The sequence below is a fragment of the Spea bombifrons genome, chromosome 1, assembly GCF_027358695.1.
Source record: "Spea bombifrons isolate aSpeBom1 chromosome 1, aSpeBom1.2.pri, whole genome shotgun sequence".
Lineage (NCBI taxonomy): Eukaryota > Metazoa > Chordata > Amphibia > Anura > Pelobatidae > Spea > Spea bombifrons.
In genome coordinates, this window is record NC_071087.1 from 3,641,806 (window position 1) to 3,662,171 (window position 20,366).

Here is a 20,366-nt window from a genome sequence, read left to right on the forward strand (position 1 = left end):
TGCCTGAGAAGTTGACAGAGAAGGAACGGTTAGACAGATATGAGGAGATCCAGGAGAGAGCTGTATCTCGAATGCCCATAGAAGCAAGTGAGTCAAGAAGAAGGTGGTGATCAACAGTATCGAAAGCAGCAGAGAGATCCAGTAGTATTAGAATAGAGTAGTGACCTTTAGCTTTGGCAGAGAGCGAGGCATTGGAGACTTTTGTTAGAGCTGTTTCAGTAGAGTGAAGGGGTTTGAAACCAGACTGTAGAGGGTCAAGGAGGGAATTAGAGGAGAGGAAGTTAGTGAGGCGATTGGACACAATCCGTTCAAGCAGCTTAGAGGTAAAAGGAAGCAGAGAGATAGGGCGGTAGTTAGTCAAACAGACGGGGTCTGAGGAAGGATTCTTTAGAATTGGTGTGATTAGCGCATGCTTGAAGGCAGATGGTACCGATCCAGATGATAGAGAAAGATTAAATAGGTGGGTAAGTGATGGACCAAGGGATGGACATAGAGACTTTGTGAGGTGTGAAGGGATGGGGTCAAGGGGACAGGTTGTTGGGTGAGAGGAAGAAAGAAGAGTGGCTATCTCTTCTTCGGTTGTAGGGGAAAAGGCAGTTAGTATAGTAGGAGTAGAGAGGGTGGTGGTGAGTGGTGTAGGAGGGAGTTGTAAGGAAGAGAGGTCTTTTCTAATAGTCTCGATCTTCTCTTTGAAGTAGGTAGCAAGATCTTGGGCAGTGAGAGAGGTTTGTGGTGTGGGTGTGGAGGGACAGAGAAGGGAGTTGAAAGTAGAAAAAAGGCGTCGTGGGTTGGAAGAAAGAGAGGATATGAGAGTGGAGAAGTAGAGCTGTTTGGCGAGAGAGAGGGCAGAGTTGTAGGTGTGAAGCATGAATTTATAATGAGTAAAGTCTTCGCTGGATTTTGATTTTCTGAAGTAGCGCTCAGCTGTGCGGCAGCACTTCTGAAGATACCGTGTGGTTTTGGTATGCCATGGTTGGCGTTTAAATTGTCGGGGGTAACTTGTAGTAATTGGAGCTATGGTGTCGAGGGATGAAGCAAGTGTGTTGTTGTAAAAAGAGGCTGCTGTGTCTGGGCAGGAAAGGGTTAACATGGAAGGTAAGAGAGGTTCGAGTGAGGCTGACAGTTGGGTAATGGTATTTTCTGGTAATGGCCTACAAGTATGAGGTGAGGGCTGTAAGTTTGTCTTGTTAGGGGTTAGCACTGGAGAAAATGATAGAAGGTGGTGGTCAGACAGAGGGAACGGGTAGATGGAGAAGTCTGAAAGCGAGCATGATCTGGAGAAAGCCACATCAAGTGAGTGTCCCTCGGTGTGCGTTGGGGAATTAGTCCATTGAGAGAGACCAGAGGAGGATGTCAGGGAGAGGAGTTTGGAGCTAGCAGAGTTGTTAGATATCTCTAAAGGGATGTTAAAGTCACCCAGAATAAGACAGGGAATATTAGGAGAGAGGAAGAAAGGGAGCCAGGCAGAAAGGTGGTCAAAGAACTGCGAGGTAGGGCCTGGAGGGCGATATATGAAGAGAGAGTGGAGAGAAAAGACGGATTGTGTGAGCTTCAAAGGAGCAGAATGAGAGGGAGGGAGGGCTTGGTATATTCTGGAAGGTGCAGTGAGGTGAGAGAAGGATGCCTCCACCACCACCCTTTCTGCCATCAGGCCTAGGAGTGTGGCTGGAGTGTAGTCCTCCGAAGGAGAGTGCAGCAGAGGCTTTAGTGTCATGGGAGGGGATCCAGGTTTCAGTAAGAGCTAGGAGGTTAAAAGCATGGGATAGAAAAAGGTCATGTATACAAGCGAGTTTGTTGCATACCGAGCGGGCATTCCATAGGGCACAGTTAAAGACGGGAGGGAGTTTATGGTTGGAGATGATAGGAATAAGATTGGTTAGGATGCGCATGTTGATTGAGTTTGCTGGTTGCGAATGATAGGAATAGGACAGGAGTGGTAGAGCAAATGCAGGTAGGTTTCACATATACAGGTTGAGTGTAGAGGTACTGGGATAGCTTTGACAGCAGAGAGATTGGGAGGGATAGGATCTGGAATGCTTTAATGGGGAGTTGTGGGTAATAAAGGGATCCACAGTTTGGTGCCCCCTACTGGCGTGATCCAGTAGATCCGGTACTTAACTGTCTATATATTAGAACAGCACTGGGGCGGGTGGGAGAGGTGCAGGGGGGGGCAGGCAAAAAACCCCAGTTGATTGTGGGGAACATGAAGGTGGGTATTGCAGGTTGTGAGGGCTGTAATAGAGAGTGTTAAATAGTGTTAAAGTGGACGGGGGCAGTAAGAGGGCAGATATAGGAGATAAGGGGTTAGTGGAGCAGAAAGATAGAAAGTAAAATATAACACACTTAAGTAGTGACAGGCATGACATAAATTTTACCAAATAAAAACAAATAAAACAATCAGTGGAAAAATGCTGAAACTCCCAGTAAGGGCATTCCTAGGCCATAAAGCATAGATAGAAAAAAAAAGGGTAATAGACAATTCAGGCACAGAAACAGGAAAATGATAATAACAATACAGAAAACAATAACAGATAATACAGGAGATCTCTTGGTCCACTCTGTATACCTTGTAGCAAAGTATGCAGGTTTGCTTGGGCTTCAGCTGATTGTGGGGAACATGAAGGTGGGTATTGCAGGTTATGAGGGTACTAGTAATACTAGTACTAATAAAATAAATAATAATATATAATGCATTACTATCATTATTACTAATATTATTTAATAACACTACTACTAATAAAAAGATAAATAATAATACATAATGCATTACTATCATTATTACTATTATTATTTAAAAATACTAATAATCATACTAATACTAGTACTAATAAAATAAATAATAATATATAATGCATTACTATCATTATTACTATTATTATTTAATACTAACAATAATAATAGTACAATAAATACATAATGAATTTCTATTATTATTACTATTATTTAATAATACTAATAATAATATGAATACTAGTACAATAAATAATAATACATAATGCATTTCAATTATTATTATTTAATAATACTACTAATAATACTACTACAACAATACTAATGCTACTAATACACCAACGAGTATTTATACAGCGCTTTTCTCGAAGCACTTTACAGGTATTTGCGTACAAGAGAAAAAGAGGGAAATATCTGAAGGATTGGGAGAAAAGATGGGTTTTAAGTCTTTTTTAAGATTCTTAAAGAGGGGGCCTCTCTGATTGACAGCGGCAGAGAGTTCCAGAAGAGACATATAATGAGAGAAGAGACATATAATGAGAGAAGAGACATCTAATGAGAGAAGAGACATATAATGAGAGAAGAGACATATAATGAGAGTAGAGACATATAATGAGAGAAGAGACGTATAATGAGAGAAGAGACATCTAATGAGAGAAGAGACATATAATGAGAGAAGAGACATATAATGAGAGAGAAGAGACGTATAATGAGAGAAGAGACATATAATGAGAGAAGAGACATATAATGAGAGAAGAGACATATAATGAGAGAAGAGACGTATAATGAGAGAAGAGACATATAATGAGAGAAGAGACATATAATGAGAGAAGAGACATCTAATGAGAGAAGAGACATATAATGAGAGTAGAGACATATAATGAGAGAAGAGACATATAATGAGAGAAGAGACATATGTGTGGATCGGAGGGGGCGAGCAGGGATGTAGGGTGTTAATAGCTCTTTCAGGTAACAGGGTCCCTGGTCCGCCTATCTTAAAGTGAATTCCCATATAATAGGTAAAATAATATGGCACGAGCGGGGTTGATTTCTAATAATCTAGACGAGATTCACACACGCGTGTTTTACGCCGCCTTCTTTCACGCTTACGGCCTTTTCTCTTCCGCATTCTGGTGGTGTCATCAAACCATGGAGCATGGCGGATGGTTTTTATAGGTTCAATGCGAAGCGGAGCAGGGCTGCTCAAGGTATCGCTCACCCTCTTATTATACTGTTGGGCTAGTAAGTTGGGGTCTTTGCAGGTGCCCAGTAATTCTGCTAGGTCGAGGTTTGATAAAAAGATCGGTGAAGTCAAACCCTTTAATGAGCGGCGTTTGGCTGGCCTTGGCGGGGGGCGTTTGTTCGCTCTGAGGAGATGTTTAGGCAGTGATGGCCCCCCTTACTACTGGGTTTACTTTTACAGCAGGGATTTCAAGTTCAAGCTGGAACACCGGCTGCGAGTGCGATTGATCTTCGGCCGCCGGCGCTTAATGAACTTAAAGGGGCCGGCGTGTACCGTGCCGCTCAATGGCCGTGCCTCAGCACTTCCTCCCAAGTCTTAAAAGGGGATGGACGAAGAGCTGAGGCACGGCCATTGGGCAGCGGCGTGTGTGCATGCCGGCCCCTTTAATTTCATGAATGCCTGCCTCCACCTGCTGCCCTCACCGGACACCAGGGAGTCAGAAGCAGTGGTAAGTCGGAGGGGTATGTGGGGGTTAAAAGGCTTTTCTGGAGGCAGAGTGCCCCGTGATATGCCTTTTAACCCCTTATATGCCACTCTGCCTCCAGAAATGCCTTATACCCCCCTATATGCCACTCTGTCCCATGAAATATATAGGGGTATAAGGCATTTCTGACGGCAGAGTGGCATATAAGGGGTTAAAAGGCATATCACGGAGGCAGAGTGGCATATAGGAGGGTTAAAAGGTATAACATGGGGCAGAGTGGCATATAGAAGGGTATAAGGCAGGCATGTCCAAACTTTTTTCGAAGAGTGCCAGATTTGATGAAGTGAACATGTGCGAGGGCCGACCATTTTGCCTGACATTTTCTGAACCATTAAAATTAAATACAAATTAACTATTTTATGCAAAGTTTATTGAAAACGGCATACCACATGTATCCCTTTCTCACTATCTCCCCTCCCTACCCCCCTTCTCACAATCTCCCCTCTCCCTCCCTACCCCCCTTCTCACAATCTCCCCTCTCCCTCCCCCCTTCTCACAATCCCCCTCTCCCTCCCTACCCCTCCTTCTCACAATCTCCCCTCTCCCTCCCCCCTTCTCACAATCTCCCCTCTTCCTCCCTACCCCTCCTTCTCACAATCTCCCCTCTTCCTCCCTACCCCTCCTTCTCACAATCTCCCCTCTCCCTCCCTACCCCCCTTCTCACAATCTCCCCTCTCCCTCCCTCTTAACGATCTACCCTCTCCCTCCCTACCCCCCTTCTCACGATCTACCCTCTCCCTCCCTACCCCCCCTTCTCACGATCTACCCTCTCCCTCCCTACCCCCCCTTCTCACGATCTACCCACTACCTCCCTAGGTCACTTACCGTCAACTCCTGTGTTGGGAGCGTGAGGCGTTTGTCTCGGGTGCCGGCGCTTCACAGCTGAGTGCCGGCATATGAGACAAACGCCTCACGCTTCCAACACTGCACTCTGGGCAGCGCAGAGGCAGGTGGCGGCGGCGGCAGCAGCAGCAGCAGAGGCAGGCGGCGGCGGCAGCAGCAGCAGCAGAGGCAGGCGGCGAGCAGAGGAGTCCTGGATTTCTGTCAGTCAGGGGGGCCCAAGAGGTGCCGAGCGGTCGTTTTCAGCAACCGCTCAGCACCCCTTGGGCCCCCCTGACTGGCAGAACTCCAGGGCACGGTCGCAGTCGCGACCCCGGTAGTTCCGCCACTGCCTACAATTTCTTCATCAGATGCCCTTGTGGCTGTGTGTGCCGGCGCAGGGAGAAGGAAAGCCCAAATCTAGCGACGTCCGAGATTGCAAGATTTGGGCTTTCCTTCTCCCTGCGCCGGCACACACAGCCACAAGGGCATCTGATGAAGAAATTGTGTAGGGGAGGGTTAGATTTCAACCCTCGTCTACAGTCAAACATGAACCCTTTTTAAAGTTACTGTAGACGAGGGTTGAAATCTAACCCTCCCCTACACAATTTCTTCATCAGATGCCCTTGTGGCTGTGTGTGCCGGCGCAGGGAGAAGGAAAGCCCAAATCTCGCGCTTTCCTTCTCCCTGCGCCGGCTGATGACGCCAAGTCCCGTGGCTCACTTGGGGGGCCGTATCAGTCCGGAACGCGGGCCGCAATTGGCCCGCGGGCCGGACTTTGGACATGCCTGGTATAAGGCATATCAGGGAGGCAGAGTGACATATAGGGGGGGTATAAGGCATTTCTGGGGGCAGATGTGCATAACTGGGGGGGCAGGTTGGCAAATAAAAGGAAATAAAAACAAAGATTTCTCAATCATAGCTTTTCTGAAATATGAAAAAATAGTCTACATGAATTAATAAAGAAATAAAAGTTTCTTACCAGAATATCGTGAAGAATAATGTGATCAGTGTTTTTTTCCACTGAATAAAATGCAACTTTTTCATCTAAAAATGTTTTGATCCCATTCTGTGTAATGTATTTAATTTATTAGGGCCTTTTAACACTTTTGCTTTCTGGCATTTTAATACAAATAATGAGATAAAAAGAATGGCGAATAGTGTGACTCGGGTGTGTATAAGGGGTGCGTGTGGTTAAAGAGCTCGACCACGAGATAAACTATATGGGGCTGCTCTCCGAATGTTTCCAGGGCTGCTTTTCAGTCCCAGTCCGGCCCTGGATCCAAAGATTCAATAAGGTTGGCAATGTTTTTGATTGATCCGGCTTCGCAGAGGACGTCTCCGATGGGGCCGGCTGCAGAGTTCAGATTTTTAGCTTTAAGATGGGAATTAGGCAGCGGCTGGCTATTGGCCTAGCTTTTCACACCCGCTGTTTCCTACTAATAATTACTATTATAATTATTATTAGTGTGAATCATTATTGTTATGTAATAATAATAATAGTATAATGATGATATAATATACACGGTGACTGCAGTTATTGAGCAATCGCAGAACTACAACCCCCAGAAGCCTTGTTTACTTCCTGAACGCTGCTGGGCAGGACTGTTGCTATGGTTACAGTAAACAATATGGTTGCAGGCTTGGAGCTTTGTACTCACTGACATAAGAAGGTGTATACAGGGAGAGGAGACGCGGCAGCAGCCTGCGACCCGGGGCATTGCTGGGAATATTAGGGCAGTTTTGGGGACGTTCTCCTATAGAGGAAAATGTTTGATGAGGAGACGCTGCATGACCTCTACGCCTGGGTGGATAAAATCCCGCTCTCTCGACCCAAGAGGAACATCACGCGGGATTTCAGTGATGGAGGTTCGTATCGATGTGTCCGGAATACCCCTTCTTATCTGTGTTACACCGCGTCTTACTTCTCCCTCTCAGCTGGGGCACTTTGGGCACACCTGGGTACCTCCCAGCTAAGGCTACGCGGAGCCCTCGCTCTTCAGGGGAGTGGCTGAGCAATGGACAGGGCCATGTGGGTGGGATTTTATGACTATAAGGACAGGGCTAGCCCCAAAATAGCTTAAATCTGTATGGGGGTAGGAGGGGAATAGGGCGGGGAGTGGGCATGTCTAGTCAGTGCTCCGTATCCTGGAAGCAGAGCGCCGGGACCCAGAAAAGCAGAGACTCACTCGGAGGATCCGTAGTAATAACCCCGAGGAGCCAGGGCGGCTGCTGTTAACCTGTTGGCTTGTTGCCCAATGGTGGGGTATTTTGACTTAATGTCCAACAGTGGGGTACATGGGGCATAAAATACCTTAAAAAAGATGAAATTCTTCTGCGTCTCAATTCCCGGGACCTGCCAGGATGTTTTTACCCCAATCTCTGGGCATGGGGGGGAAGAGGCAGATTCTCGGGGGTCACACATGATTTAATGATACCCGAGCATCCCGATTGGTTCTTTTCTCCCTGCTTTATCACCGCTGGAATCCCTGCTTGAACACGGGTGGACTTCATTCAAAATGTCTTTACCTCCTGACCAGTCATGGTTTCCATAAGGGTCGCTGTGAAAGGGTTAATGCCGGAAGACTCTCTGGGTCAGAGAGTCCCCAGGTACAGTGGGTGGTAGCAGGAGTTGCCTTCCAGCAGATGTGGTAGAAAAATCCATAGTACAGGGAATTCAGAATATTTTGGCTGTAGAGAGGGGCTGATTTGCCAATAGATTTCTTTAAGTATGGTGATCTGCCACACAGTGGGGGTGGTAGCTGCACTCGGTCACCCTGTCATGTCTGTAAATGGTTATTTACCTATTTAAATATTTATTAAACTCGTGAGTGCTTCATACAATCCGGGCGTATAGCATTACAGCACTGATAGTTCAGTTACCTGCAGGAACCATAAGAGCTTGCAATCTGATTCTTACAGAAGGGGCGCGGATCGTTAGTCGCACTCCCTAATCCTTTGAGCAAAAAAACCGAGCAGATCCGTCGCTGAATTATTGCCAGTGAAGATTTAATCATTCATCAAATCACATTAAAAAAATGTGGGGAGCTTTTTCTGTCTCTATGGCAACAGCCTAGCAGTGCCTGCTTTTGTGTCACATCATCTTTAATCATTCCCTGAAAATTATGAATGAATGAAAATGTTTTCACAACGAAAGAATGAATTCTGGGGAGATCCTATAACAGCACGAAGATGTAATCGTACCGAGTATTACTGGACGAGCACTGGCTGAGGATACTGAGAGTGGCAGCTCCCATCATGCTCGGTCCTGATCTCTTTATCGGGATTTTTTACCGTTTCATTCTGGTTTTTAGGTTATTGTTTGATCTTCTGCCATCCTGTGCGCAGGCGACGTAGACATCGTGTGCCGTCTATAAAATGAGGAGCACTTCTCTCCCTTACTTTATTTTCTTCCCTCTTTCCCTCACTTTTTTCTCCTCTCTCTTAATCCTTCCTTCTCTCCTCTCCCTCTTTCTGCTTTCCTGTCTTTTCTCTCTTCTTTCTCCTTTATCTTCTTTCTTTCCTCCTTCTCTCTCTCTCCCCATCTCTCCCTCACACGTCCTTTCTCCTCTTTCTTCTCTCTCTCCCTCTTTTCCTTTCTCTCTATTTTCTTTTCTTCTGCCTCCGCTGTGTTTCTTTGGGGAGATGGATTTTTAAGGCATTTGTTCGGATTTCAGCCTTTATTGGGAAATCAGATTGTATCATAGACTTCAGATTCTTTTACAAAAGGAAAGAGGGGTAGTTACCAAACCTACAGCCCCCAAAGGTCTATAATAGGGGGTTTATGAGCTCGTTTCTGGGACTCCATTGTAGTCCCCTGTTTATTTAATATAGTTATATGAAATATCCTCATATATTAAATATCAGAGGAGAAAAGCGAGGCATCGGGGAGGAAATAGGGCCACACGGGTTTGGGCTCAGTATGTTTTAGTGTTCTAATGCCCTTCCTTGTACCGAGTTAGAGATTCCCAGGGGCTCCTCGGCATCAAACCAACGTTGGTGAACATGGTGAGGCATCGGTGGGCAAAGAGACCCCGAGCATGCGCAGCGTGACAGCCCAGAGACGGGGTCACCTCGTCAGCCAATCAGCTCTAGAACGGGAAACTAAAATAATGAAAAAACAATATTTAGAAACGGAGAAAACCCAACACACTTCATCGCATCGCACAATGCGGTCACAAAGCACCTGATTGGCCGCGAACATTACGCGGGAAGGAGGAGGGCCCCCCTCCGCCCAGTCCAAAGGGGCCACTATAAAACCAGTTTATCTTTTCTGTTTGCAGTTCTCACAGCGGAACTGGTGAAATTTCATTTCCCTAAACTGGTGGAAATGCACAACTACGTCCCGGCCAACTCTACCCAACAGAAAGTCAGCAACTGGACCATTCTGAACAGGTGAGAGCATGCGCGGCGTGCCGCTGACCATCATACATATTATATATCTGACGGGGCGTCCCGCTGACCATCATACATATTATATATCTGACGGGGCGTCCCGCTGACCATCATACATATTATATATCTGATGGCGGCGTGCTGCTGACCATCATACATATTATATATCTGACGGGACGTCCCGCTGACCATCATACATATTATATATCTGACTGCGGCGTGCCGCTGACCATCATACATATTATATATCTGACTGCGGCGTACCGCTGACCATCATACATATTATATATCTGACTGCGGCGTGCTGCTGACCATCATACATATTATATATCTGACGGGACGTCCCGCTGACCATCATACATATTATATATCTGACTGCGGCGTCCCGCTGACCATCATACATATTATATATCTGACTGCGGCGTGCCGCTGACCATCATACATATTATATATCTGACAGGGCGTGCTGCTGACCATCATACATATTATATATCTGATAGCAGCGTGCTGCTGACCATCATACATATTATATATCTGATGGCGGCGTGCCGCTGATCATCATACATATTATATATCTGACTGCGGCGTGCCGCTGATCATCATACATATTATATATCTGACGGGGCGTGCCGCTGATCATCATACATATTATATATGTGACGGGGTGTGCCGCTGATCATCATACATATTATATATCTGACGGGGAGTGCCGCTGACCATCATACATATTATATATCTGACAGGGCGTGCCGCTGACCATCATACATATTATATATCTGACGGCGGCGTCCCGCTGATCATCATACATATTATATATCTGACTGCGGTGTGCCGCTGACCATCATACATATTATATATCTGACGGGGCGTGCCGCTGATCATCATACATATTATATATCTGACGGGGCGTGCCGCTGATCATCATACATATTATATATCTGACTGCGGCGTCCCGCTGATCATCATACATATTATATATCTGACGGGGTGTGCCGCTGATCATCATACATATTATATATCTGACGGGGTGTGCCGCTGATCATCATACATATTATATATCTGACTGCGGCGTGCCGCTGATCATCATACATATTATATATCTGACGGGGCGTGCCGCTGATCATCATACATATTATATATGTGACGGGGTGTGCCGCTGATCATCATACATATTATATATCTGACGGGGAGTGCCGCTGACCATCATACATATTATATATCTGACAGGGCGTGCCGCTGACCATCATACATATTATATATCTGACGGCGGCGTCCCGCTGATCATCATACATATTATATATCTGACTGCGGTGTGCCGCTGACCATCATACATATTATATATCTGACGGGGCGTGCCGCTGATCATCATACATATTATATATCTGACGGGGCGTCCCGCTGATCATCATACATATTATATATCTGACTGCGGCGTGCTGCTGACCATCATACATATTATATATCTGACGGGACGTCCCGCTGACCATCATACATATTATATATCTGACTGCGGCGTCCCGCTGACCATCATACATATTATATATCTGACTGCGGCGTGCCGCTGACCATCATACATATTATATATCTGACAGGGCGTGCTGCTGACCATCATACATATTATATATCTGATAGCAGCGTGCTGCTGACCATCATACATATTATATATCTGATGGCGGCGTGCCGCTGATCATCATACATATTATATATCTGACTGCGGCGTGCCGCTGATCATCATACATATTATATATCTGACGGGGCGTGCCGCTGATCATCATACATATTATATATGTGACGGGGTGTGCCGCTGATCATCATACATATTATATATCTGACGGGGAGTGCCGCTGACCATCATACATATTATATATCTGACAGGGCGTGCCGCTGACCATCATACATATTATATATCTGACGGCGGCGTCCCGCTGATCATCATACATATTATATATCTGACTGCGGTGTGCCGCTGACCATCATACATATTATATATCTGACGGGGCGTGCTGCTGATCATCATACATATTATATATCTGACGGGGCGTGCCGCTGATCATCATACATATTATATATCTGACTGCGGCGTCCCGCTGATCATCATACATATTATATATCTGACGGGGTGTGCCGCTGATCATCATACATATTATATATCTGACGGGGTGTGCCGCTGATCATCATACATATTATATATCTGACTGCGGCGTGCCGCTGATCATCATACATATTATATATCTGACGGGGCGTGCCGCTGATCATCATACATATTATATATGTGACGGGGTGTGCCGCTGATCATCATACATATTATATATCTGACGGGGAGTGCCGCTGACCATCATACATATTATATATCTGACAGGGTGTGCCGCTGACCATCATACATATTATATATCTGACGGCGGCGTCCCGCTGATCATCATACATATTATATATCTGACTGCGGTGTGCCGCTGACCATCATACATATTATATATCTGACGGGGCGTGCCGCTGATCATCATACATATTATATATCTGACGGGGCGTGCCGCTGATCATCATACATATTATATATCTGACTGCGGCGTCCCGCTGATCATCATACATATTATATATCTGACGGGGTGTGCCGCTGATCATCATACATATTATATATCTGACGGGGTGTGCCGCTGATCATCATACATATTATATATCTGACGGGGTGTGCCGCTGATCATCATACATATTATATATCTGACGGGGCGTGCCGCTGACCATCATATACCTGTCTTATATCCCCATCTCTCTCTTCTTTTCCATCCCCCTCTCTCTTCTCTCCCCCGTCTCTCTCTCTTCTTTTCCATCCCCCTCTCTCTCCTCTCCTCTCCCCCCTCTCTCTCTCTTCTCTCCTCCAAGCCGGACATATTCATTGTATGAAATCTTGTCTTGTAGGAAAGTTCTCGGTAAGCTGAACTTTTCCGTCCCCGATGATGTGATCCGTAAGGTCGCGCACTGCTCGCCGGGGGTGGTGGAGCTCGTTCTTAACACGCTACGGCAGAAGATCGAAGAAAAACAGAAGCAGACGTCAGCAGAGTCCTCGCAGGTGACACGGCGCATGCACGGACACACTCGCTCTGCCAAGAACCGCGCAGCAATGTGAGCCGAGACCCGGGGGCCGGCCAAAGACATTGTGATGCCTGGGGCCAAGCGTGAAATGCTGCCCTCCCCGACCATGAAAACCACTCCCACCAGGCCACACCCAGACACACCCATCCAGACACACATACTCACACACATGTACCCACACACACCCAGATACACCCCCACACACACACACCCAGACAGACACATAAACATACCCAGGTAGATAAATGGAACAGCCTCCCAGCAGAGGTAGTAAAGGCTAATAGTAGTAAAGGAATGGAAACATGCGTGGGATAGGATCCTGAATCTAAGATGAGACCAACGTGTTCATTTGCATCCATTGCACCCCCCCCCAAGTTGTTTGTATTTGGAATAAGGGGATGCAGATTTATTTCTCCTGCTCCTTTCCTCCCATTGTACCGCTCTGTGGAATATGTTGGTGCTATATTAATCAATAAACTATTAATAATACGTGATGATAAAGTATTTTACCTGTAAATTTCTGATGCGCCACTAGGGGCCGCTGTGCTCCAGCCGTTCTGCTCATTGACAGAAGGACTCCTTGTAACCGTTTCTTGTCTCCCGGCAGGTTCAGAGCCCCCGCACGGAAGCCAATCACAACGCAGACACAGGTAAAAGGCAACGGTGGGAGGGGAAGTGGGCGGGGCAGAGGCGTGTCTCTGCCATGACCCGGAGACCGGGAGAAGCAGCGCGTTACCCCGGAGTCTCCGGGAGAATCGCAGGGAGTTCCCAGGTGTGCCTGCTACATCCCTCCCAACTTTCTCCCCTGGCGAATCGGGAGCCCGGGGGGAGGAGCTTGAGAGGTATGTGAGCGATAGAGGTAGAGCTCAACCGGATGGAGGGGATAAAATCGGGGCTGTTGGGAGGTATGCTATTACATGCTGTGTGCCGGGGCTGTTGGTAGGTATGGTATAACACGCTGTGTGCCGGGGCTGTTGGGAGGTATGCTATTACACGCTGTGCGCCGGGGCTGTTGGGAGGTATGCTATTACACGCTGTGCACCGGGGCTGTCGGGAGGTATGCTATTACACGCTGTGCGCCGGGGCTGTTGGGAGGTATGTTATAACACGCTGTGCGCCGGGGCTGTCTCTCCACCGTGCAGGTTATTCAACAAAGCAGAAAAGGAACGGCGCGGAGCACAGCCCACGGCCTGCTGGGAAAACCGATCATGGGAGGTAAGAGGCTGGGGATCCCTCTGGCTGTCTATGGAAGGGTTAAAGGGGTCCCGATGCTCCGTTATTCCTCCGTTACGGGTGCTGTGAGGTCAGGCAGCAGTACAGGGTGTCCGCGCATGCTCACACATTCCCACCTACTGCCAATTGACGCCCTAGTAATTAGAATCAATTAAGCGAACCTCTCTGTGCAGTGTGTCCAGATCCACGTGATATATACATTATATACATTATATAGATAACGTTTGTGACAGATCGTCCTGTGCCCCAGACTGGACACATCCGCCCGTCAGCTCCTTCCCTCTCCCAGTAAGCGGACGCGCTGTGGCTGTCCGAAGAAAGCAGTCACAGACCAGCACTCCCCTCAATCATGAGACAGAACTTCATGCTTTGAGGTTAAAAACAGAACTCTCTTTATTACAAACACACAGAACTTATATACAATCTCCATTCACTGTGCACCAAACCCAACCCCCAATCCTATCAGCCACATCCCCTCACAAATCCCATCACCCCCATCCCCTCACAAATCCCATCAGCCACATCCCCTCACAAATCCCATCACCCCCATCCCCTCACAAATCCCATCAGCCCCATCCCCTCACAAATCCCATCACCCCCATCCCCTCACAAACCCCATCACCCCCATCCCCTCACAAATCCCATCAGCCACATCCCCTCACAAATCCCATCACCCCCATCCCCTCACAAATCCCATCAGCCACATCCCCTCACAAACCCCATCACCCCCATCCCCTCACAAATCCCATCAGCCACATCCCCTCACAAATCCCATCACAAATCCCATCACAAATCCCATCACAAATCCCATCAGTCACATCCCATCACCCCCATCCCCTCACAAATCCCATCACCCCCATCCCCTCACAAACCCCATCACCCCCATCCCCTCACAAATCCCATCAGCCACATCTCCTCACAAATCCCATCACCCCCATCCCCTCACAAACCCCATCACCCCCATCCCCTCACAAATCCCATCAGCCACATCCCATCACAAATCCCATCACCCCCATCCCCTCACAAATCCCATCACCCCCATCCCCTCACAAATCCCATCAGCCACATCCCCTCACAAATCCCATCACAAATCCCATCACAAATCCCATCAGTCACATCCCATCACCCCCATCCCCTCACAAATCCCATCACCCCCATCCCCTCACAAACCCCATCACCCCCATCCCCTCACAAATCCCATCAGCCACATCTCCTCACAAATCCCATCACCCCCATCCCCTCACAAATCCCATCAGCCACATCCCATCACAAATCCCATCACCCCCATCCCCTCACAAATCCCATCAGCCACATCTCCTCACAAATCCCATCACCCCCATCCCCTCACAAATCCCATCAGCCACATCTCCTCACAAATCCCATCACCCCATCCCCTCACAAATCCCATCAGCCACATCCCCTCACAAATCCCATCAGCCACATCCCCTCACAAATCCCATCAGCCACATCCCCTCACAAATCCCATCACTCCCATCCCCTCACAAATCCCATCACCCCCATCCCCTCACAAATCCCATCACCCCCATCCCCTCACAAATCCCATCAGTATACAGGGGATGTATCAGGTGAGGGGATTAAGGGATACAATGGGTTCCCCTACCTGTGTTATCCCCCCTGTAGTGCGGGTGCCGTCTGGGCAGATAGGGCTGTGCTGGCTGATTAAGAGCCCCAGACAGATTATAGGATCGTCTCTTTGAAGGCTGGAGCTGCATTCAAACCGGGTACACATAAATATAATAATAATAATAACAGTGAAGATCAGACAGGGTTCATCATTCAACATTATCATGACGTTACCCACACGCCAGAAGTGATTCAATATCTAGAACTGTAACAAATAATCTAATAAATAACATTTTAATAACTGCAGCGGGGGGGGGCAGAAAGGGTAATTTTATTATATATATTTTTAATGTTATTTAAAGCCAGGCTACCCCTGCACTGTATAGACTACCCTTTCCTGTATTGAAGTTCACACATGTTGGTGGCCCCGTTGCGAGCATGCAGCACGGCAGTGGAGGGGGCCGCGGCGCTATGTGTGATACCGGCCCCCGGGGACGCCATCCCCGCCGATCTCCTGAAGACTTTATTTTTTGTCTCTGTTCCCCAGTAAAACCCAGTCTGGATACTCGCAGGGGGCCGGTGCGGACAGCGGCCTCCGCATCCAGCTGGCGGAGAAAGAGCAGGAGCTGATGGCTGCGCAGGAGTCCGTCCAGGTGAGGAAACCCCTTGCTCCCGTTACCACCACCCCCTGTGTAATGTATAATCAGCGTGCCGGCCCCCTGTATAATGTATAATCAGCGCACCGGCCCCCTGTATAATGTATAATCAGCGCGCCGGCCCCTGTATAATATATAATCAGCGCACCGGCCCCCTGTATAATGTATAATCAGCGCACCGGCCCCTTTATAATATATAATCAGCGCACCGGCCCCCTGTATAATGTATAATCAGCGCACCGGCCCCCTGTATAATGTATAATCAGCGCGCCGGCCCCTTTATAATATATAATCAGCGCACCGGCCCCCTGTATAATGTATAATCAGCGCACCGGCCCCCTGTATAATGTATAATCAGCGCGCCGGCCCCCTGTATAATGTATAATCAGCGCGCCGGCCCCCTGTATAATATATATAATCAGTGCACCGGCCCCTGTATAATGTATAATCAGCGCGCCGGCCCCCTGTATAATGTATAATCAGCGCGCCGGCCCCCTGTATAATGTATAATCAGCGCGCCGGCCCCCTGTATAATGTATAATCAGCGCACCGGCCCCCTGTATAATATATAATCAGCGCGCCGGCCCCCTGTATAATGTATAATCAGCGCGCCGGCCCCCTGTATAATGTATAATCAGCGCACCGGCCCCCTGTATAATATATAATCAGTGCACCGGCCCCTGTATAATGTATAATCAGCGCGCCAGCCCCTGTATAATGTATAATCAGCGCGCCGGCCCCCTGTATAATGTATAATCAGCGCGCCGGCCCCCTGTATAATGTATAATCAGCGCGTCGGCCCCCTGTATAATGTATAATCAGCACTATATAATGTATAGTGAGCGGCGTCTGCTTGTCCTCAGGTGTTGCAGGTGAAGCTCCGCCGGATGGAGCGGCTCCTCCAGCTGAAGAACGTGCGGATCGATGATCTGAGCCGGCGGCTGCAGGAGGCGGAGGACCGACGTGTCTGATGCACCCCCGCCACACCGCCTGACGCACCCCCGCCGCACCCCCCCACCTAGCCTGACGCACCCCCGCACCGCCTGACGCACCGCCGAGCGGACTCGCGCCTTTTATATTGCTTTATTTTTATACAGATTTATAAGATGATCAGCGCAGATTATTCCTCCCCAATAAAGCCCAGACTCCATTAAGTGTATTGTTAAATAATGACAAGTCAAGGTGTCCACGAGGGCCGGTGTTAGGACCGTTTGGGTCACACATTTGGGGACTTACTGCATAGAATCTCCACCATGGGCTGTTAAAGGGTTAATATTCTGGAGCTGCTTTCCTGTCACGCGACAATTAAGGGTTCCCCGGAAATAACCTGGGAGATCCAAGAAACGTTCGGGGCGATTCTCCCCTTTACGATGTTGGGGGGGTTAAAGGGTTCATCACTTGGAGCGGGTCACGCGAGATCGGCCCCCTGTATAATGTATAGATAAATCAGTGACCGGCCCCTGTATAATGTATAGATAAATCAGTGACCGGCCCCTGTATAATGTATAGATAAATCAGTGCCCGGACCCTGTATAATGTATAGATAAATCAGCGAGCCGGCCCCTGTATAATGTATAGATAAATCAGTGACCGGCCCCCTGTATAATGTATAGATAATTCAGTGACCGGCCCCCTGTATAATGTATAGATAAATCAGTGACCGGACCCTGTATAATGTATAGATAAATCAGCGAGCTGGCCCCCTGTATAATGTATAGATAAATCAGTGACCGGCCCCTGTATAATGTATAGATAAATCAGTGACCGGACCCTGTATAATGTATAGATAAATCAGCAAGCCGGCCCCCTGTATAATGTATAGATAAATCAGTAACCGGCCCCTGTATAATGTATAGATAAATCAGTGACCGGCCCCTGTATAATGTATAGATAAATCAGTGACCGGCCCCTGTATAATGTATAGATAAATCAGTGAGCCGGCCCCCTGTATAATGTATAGATAAATCAGTGAGCCGGCCCCTGTATAATGTATAGTTAAATCAGTGACCGGCCCCTGTATAATGTATAGATAAATCAGTGACCTGCCCCTGTATAATGTATAGAAAAATCAGTGACCGGGCCCCCTGTATAATGTATAGATAAATCAGTGCCCGGACCCTGTATAATGTATAGATAAATCAGTGACCGGCCCCTGTATAATGTATAGATAAATCAGTGACCGGCCCCCTGTATAATGTATAGATAAATCAGCGAGCCGCCCCCCTGTATAATGTATAGATAAATCAGTGACCGGGCCCTGTATAATGTATAGATAAATCAGTGAGCCGGCCCCTGTATAATGTATAGATAAATCAGTGCCCGGACCCTGTATAATGTATAGATAAATCAGTGACCGGCCCCCTGTATAATGTATAGATAATTCAGTGACCGGCCCCCTGTATAATGTATAGATAAATCAGTGACCGGACCCTGTATAATGTATAGATAAATCAGCGAGCTGGCCCCCTGTATAATGTATAGATAAATCAGTGACTGGGCCCTGTATAATGTATAGATAAATCAGTGACCGGCCCCTGTATAATGTATAGATAAATCAGTGACCGGACCCTGTATAATGTATAGATAAATCAGCAAGCCGGCCCCCTGTATAATGTATAGATAAATCAGTAACCGGCCCCTGTATAATGTATAGATAAATCAGTGACCGGCCCCTGTATAATGTATAGATAAATCAGTGACCGGCCCCCTGTATAATGTATAGATAAATCAGTGAGCCGGCCCCTGTATAATGTATAGATAAATCAGTGACCGGCCCCTGTATAATGTATAGAAAAATCAGTGACCGGCCCCTGTATAATGTATAGATAAATCAGCGAACGGCCCCTGTATAATGTATAGATAAATCAGTGCCCGGACCCTGTATAATGTATAGATAAATCAGTGACCGGCCCCTGTATAATGTATAGATAAATCAGTGACCGGCCCCCTGTATAATGTATAGATAAATCAGCGAGCCGCCCCCCTGTATAATGTATAGATAAATCAGTGACCGGGCCCTGTATAATGTATAGATAAATCAGTGAGCCGGCCCCTGTATAATGTATAGATAAATCAGTGCCCGGACCCTGTATAATGTATAGATAAATCAGTGACCGGGCCCTGTATAATGTATAGATAAATCAGCGAGCCGGCCCTGTATAATGTATAGATAAATCAGTGACCGGGCCCTGTATAATGTATAGATAAATCAGTGAGCCGGCCCTGTATATTGTATAGATAAATCAGTGACCGGGCCCTGTATAATGTATAGATAAATCAGTGACCGGACCCTGTATAATGTATAGATAAATCAGTGAGCCGGCCCTGTATATTGTATAGATAAATCAGTGACCGGGCCCTGTATAATGTATAGATAAATCAGTGTACCCCGGACACGCCGCCCCGTATGTATCCCGTACGTTAGAGGCCGTATGGAAAGGTCGCTGCCGGTTTGCCGTCACATTTATTTTTAAGTGGTGAAATAATTTTCCGGCGGCGATCTGCTCCGCACCGCTGTGTTTATGGCTGAGTCCGGTGCAAGGTCCGTGGGGCAGCGCCTGAAAATCGGAACCGTCCTGTGGAAAGCGGCGCTGTAATATGAGGCATCTCATCAATGCGGAACCCAAGAGTCTGGAAGGGAGGGGCGTTTGGAGCTGTCACTCTCTCGCCCCCTCTCCGTGTGCGCATGCGCCTATCAGTATTCCTGATAACACATGTTATTTATATAGCGCCAACACAGTCTGTAGCGATGACTGATGTAACCAGAGGCTGTGGCGGTCGGATCCTGTTATCCCCAATTCCACACTCCACTGACGTCACACTTCTCCGGCCAATGGGGAGGCAGAGAAGTGGCAGTGGGCTAGCCCCTTGGTGTACCCGCCCCCTACAAAATGCGTCCAATGAGGAGCGGGGTTGTTGTCAGAGGCGCTCTTTCTGTGTTTGGAGGAGGGCGCGCTGCTGAAGTTCAGTCCGTTCCCGGGACGCGCGCGGGCAGGTGGGAGAGGGAGTCGCTACGCCACCGGAAGTGCTGCCTGCTTACTGGTGAGTCCCGGGAGCCTCGCCGTCCGCTCACTCGGCCCAAACTCTCCTCCTTCTCCACCCCAGCTGCGCGGTAATGGTGGGGGATGTTTGTGAA

At 47.7% G+C, this 20,366-nt stretch overlaps 1 protein-coding gene across 1 annotated transcript; it reads left to right on the forward strand.

Moving 5' to 3' along the window:
* The first annotated feature begins 6,919 nt into the window (after window positions 1–6,919).
* Window positions 6,920–17,236, forward strand: SPEF1 (sperm flagellar 1). The gene is made up of 7 exons (XM_053458069.1): window positions 6,920–7,145; window positions 9,560–9,671; window positions 12,585–12,735; window positions 13,366–13,408; window positions 13,901–13,973; window positions 16,123–16,228; window positions 17,095–17,236. The coding sequence occupies exons 1-7, from the start codon at window positions 7,046–7,048 to the stop codon at window positions 17,200–17,202; spliced, it is 693 nt and encodes a 230-aa protein (XP_053314044.1). The 5' UTR covers window positions 6,920–7,045; the 3' UTR covers window positions 17,203–17,236.
* The last annotated feature ends 3,130 nt before the right edge of the window (window positions 17,237–20,366 follow it).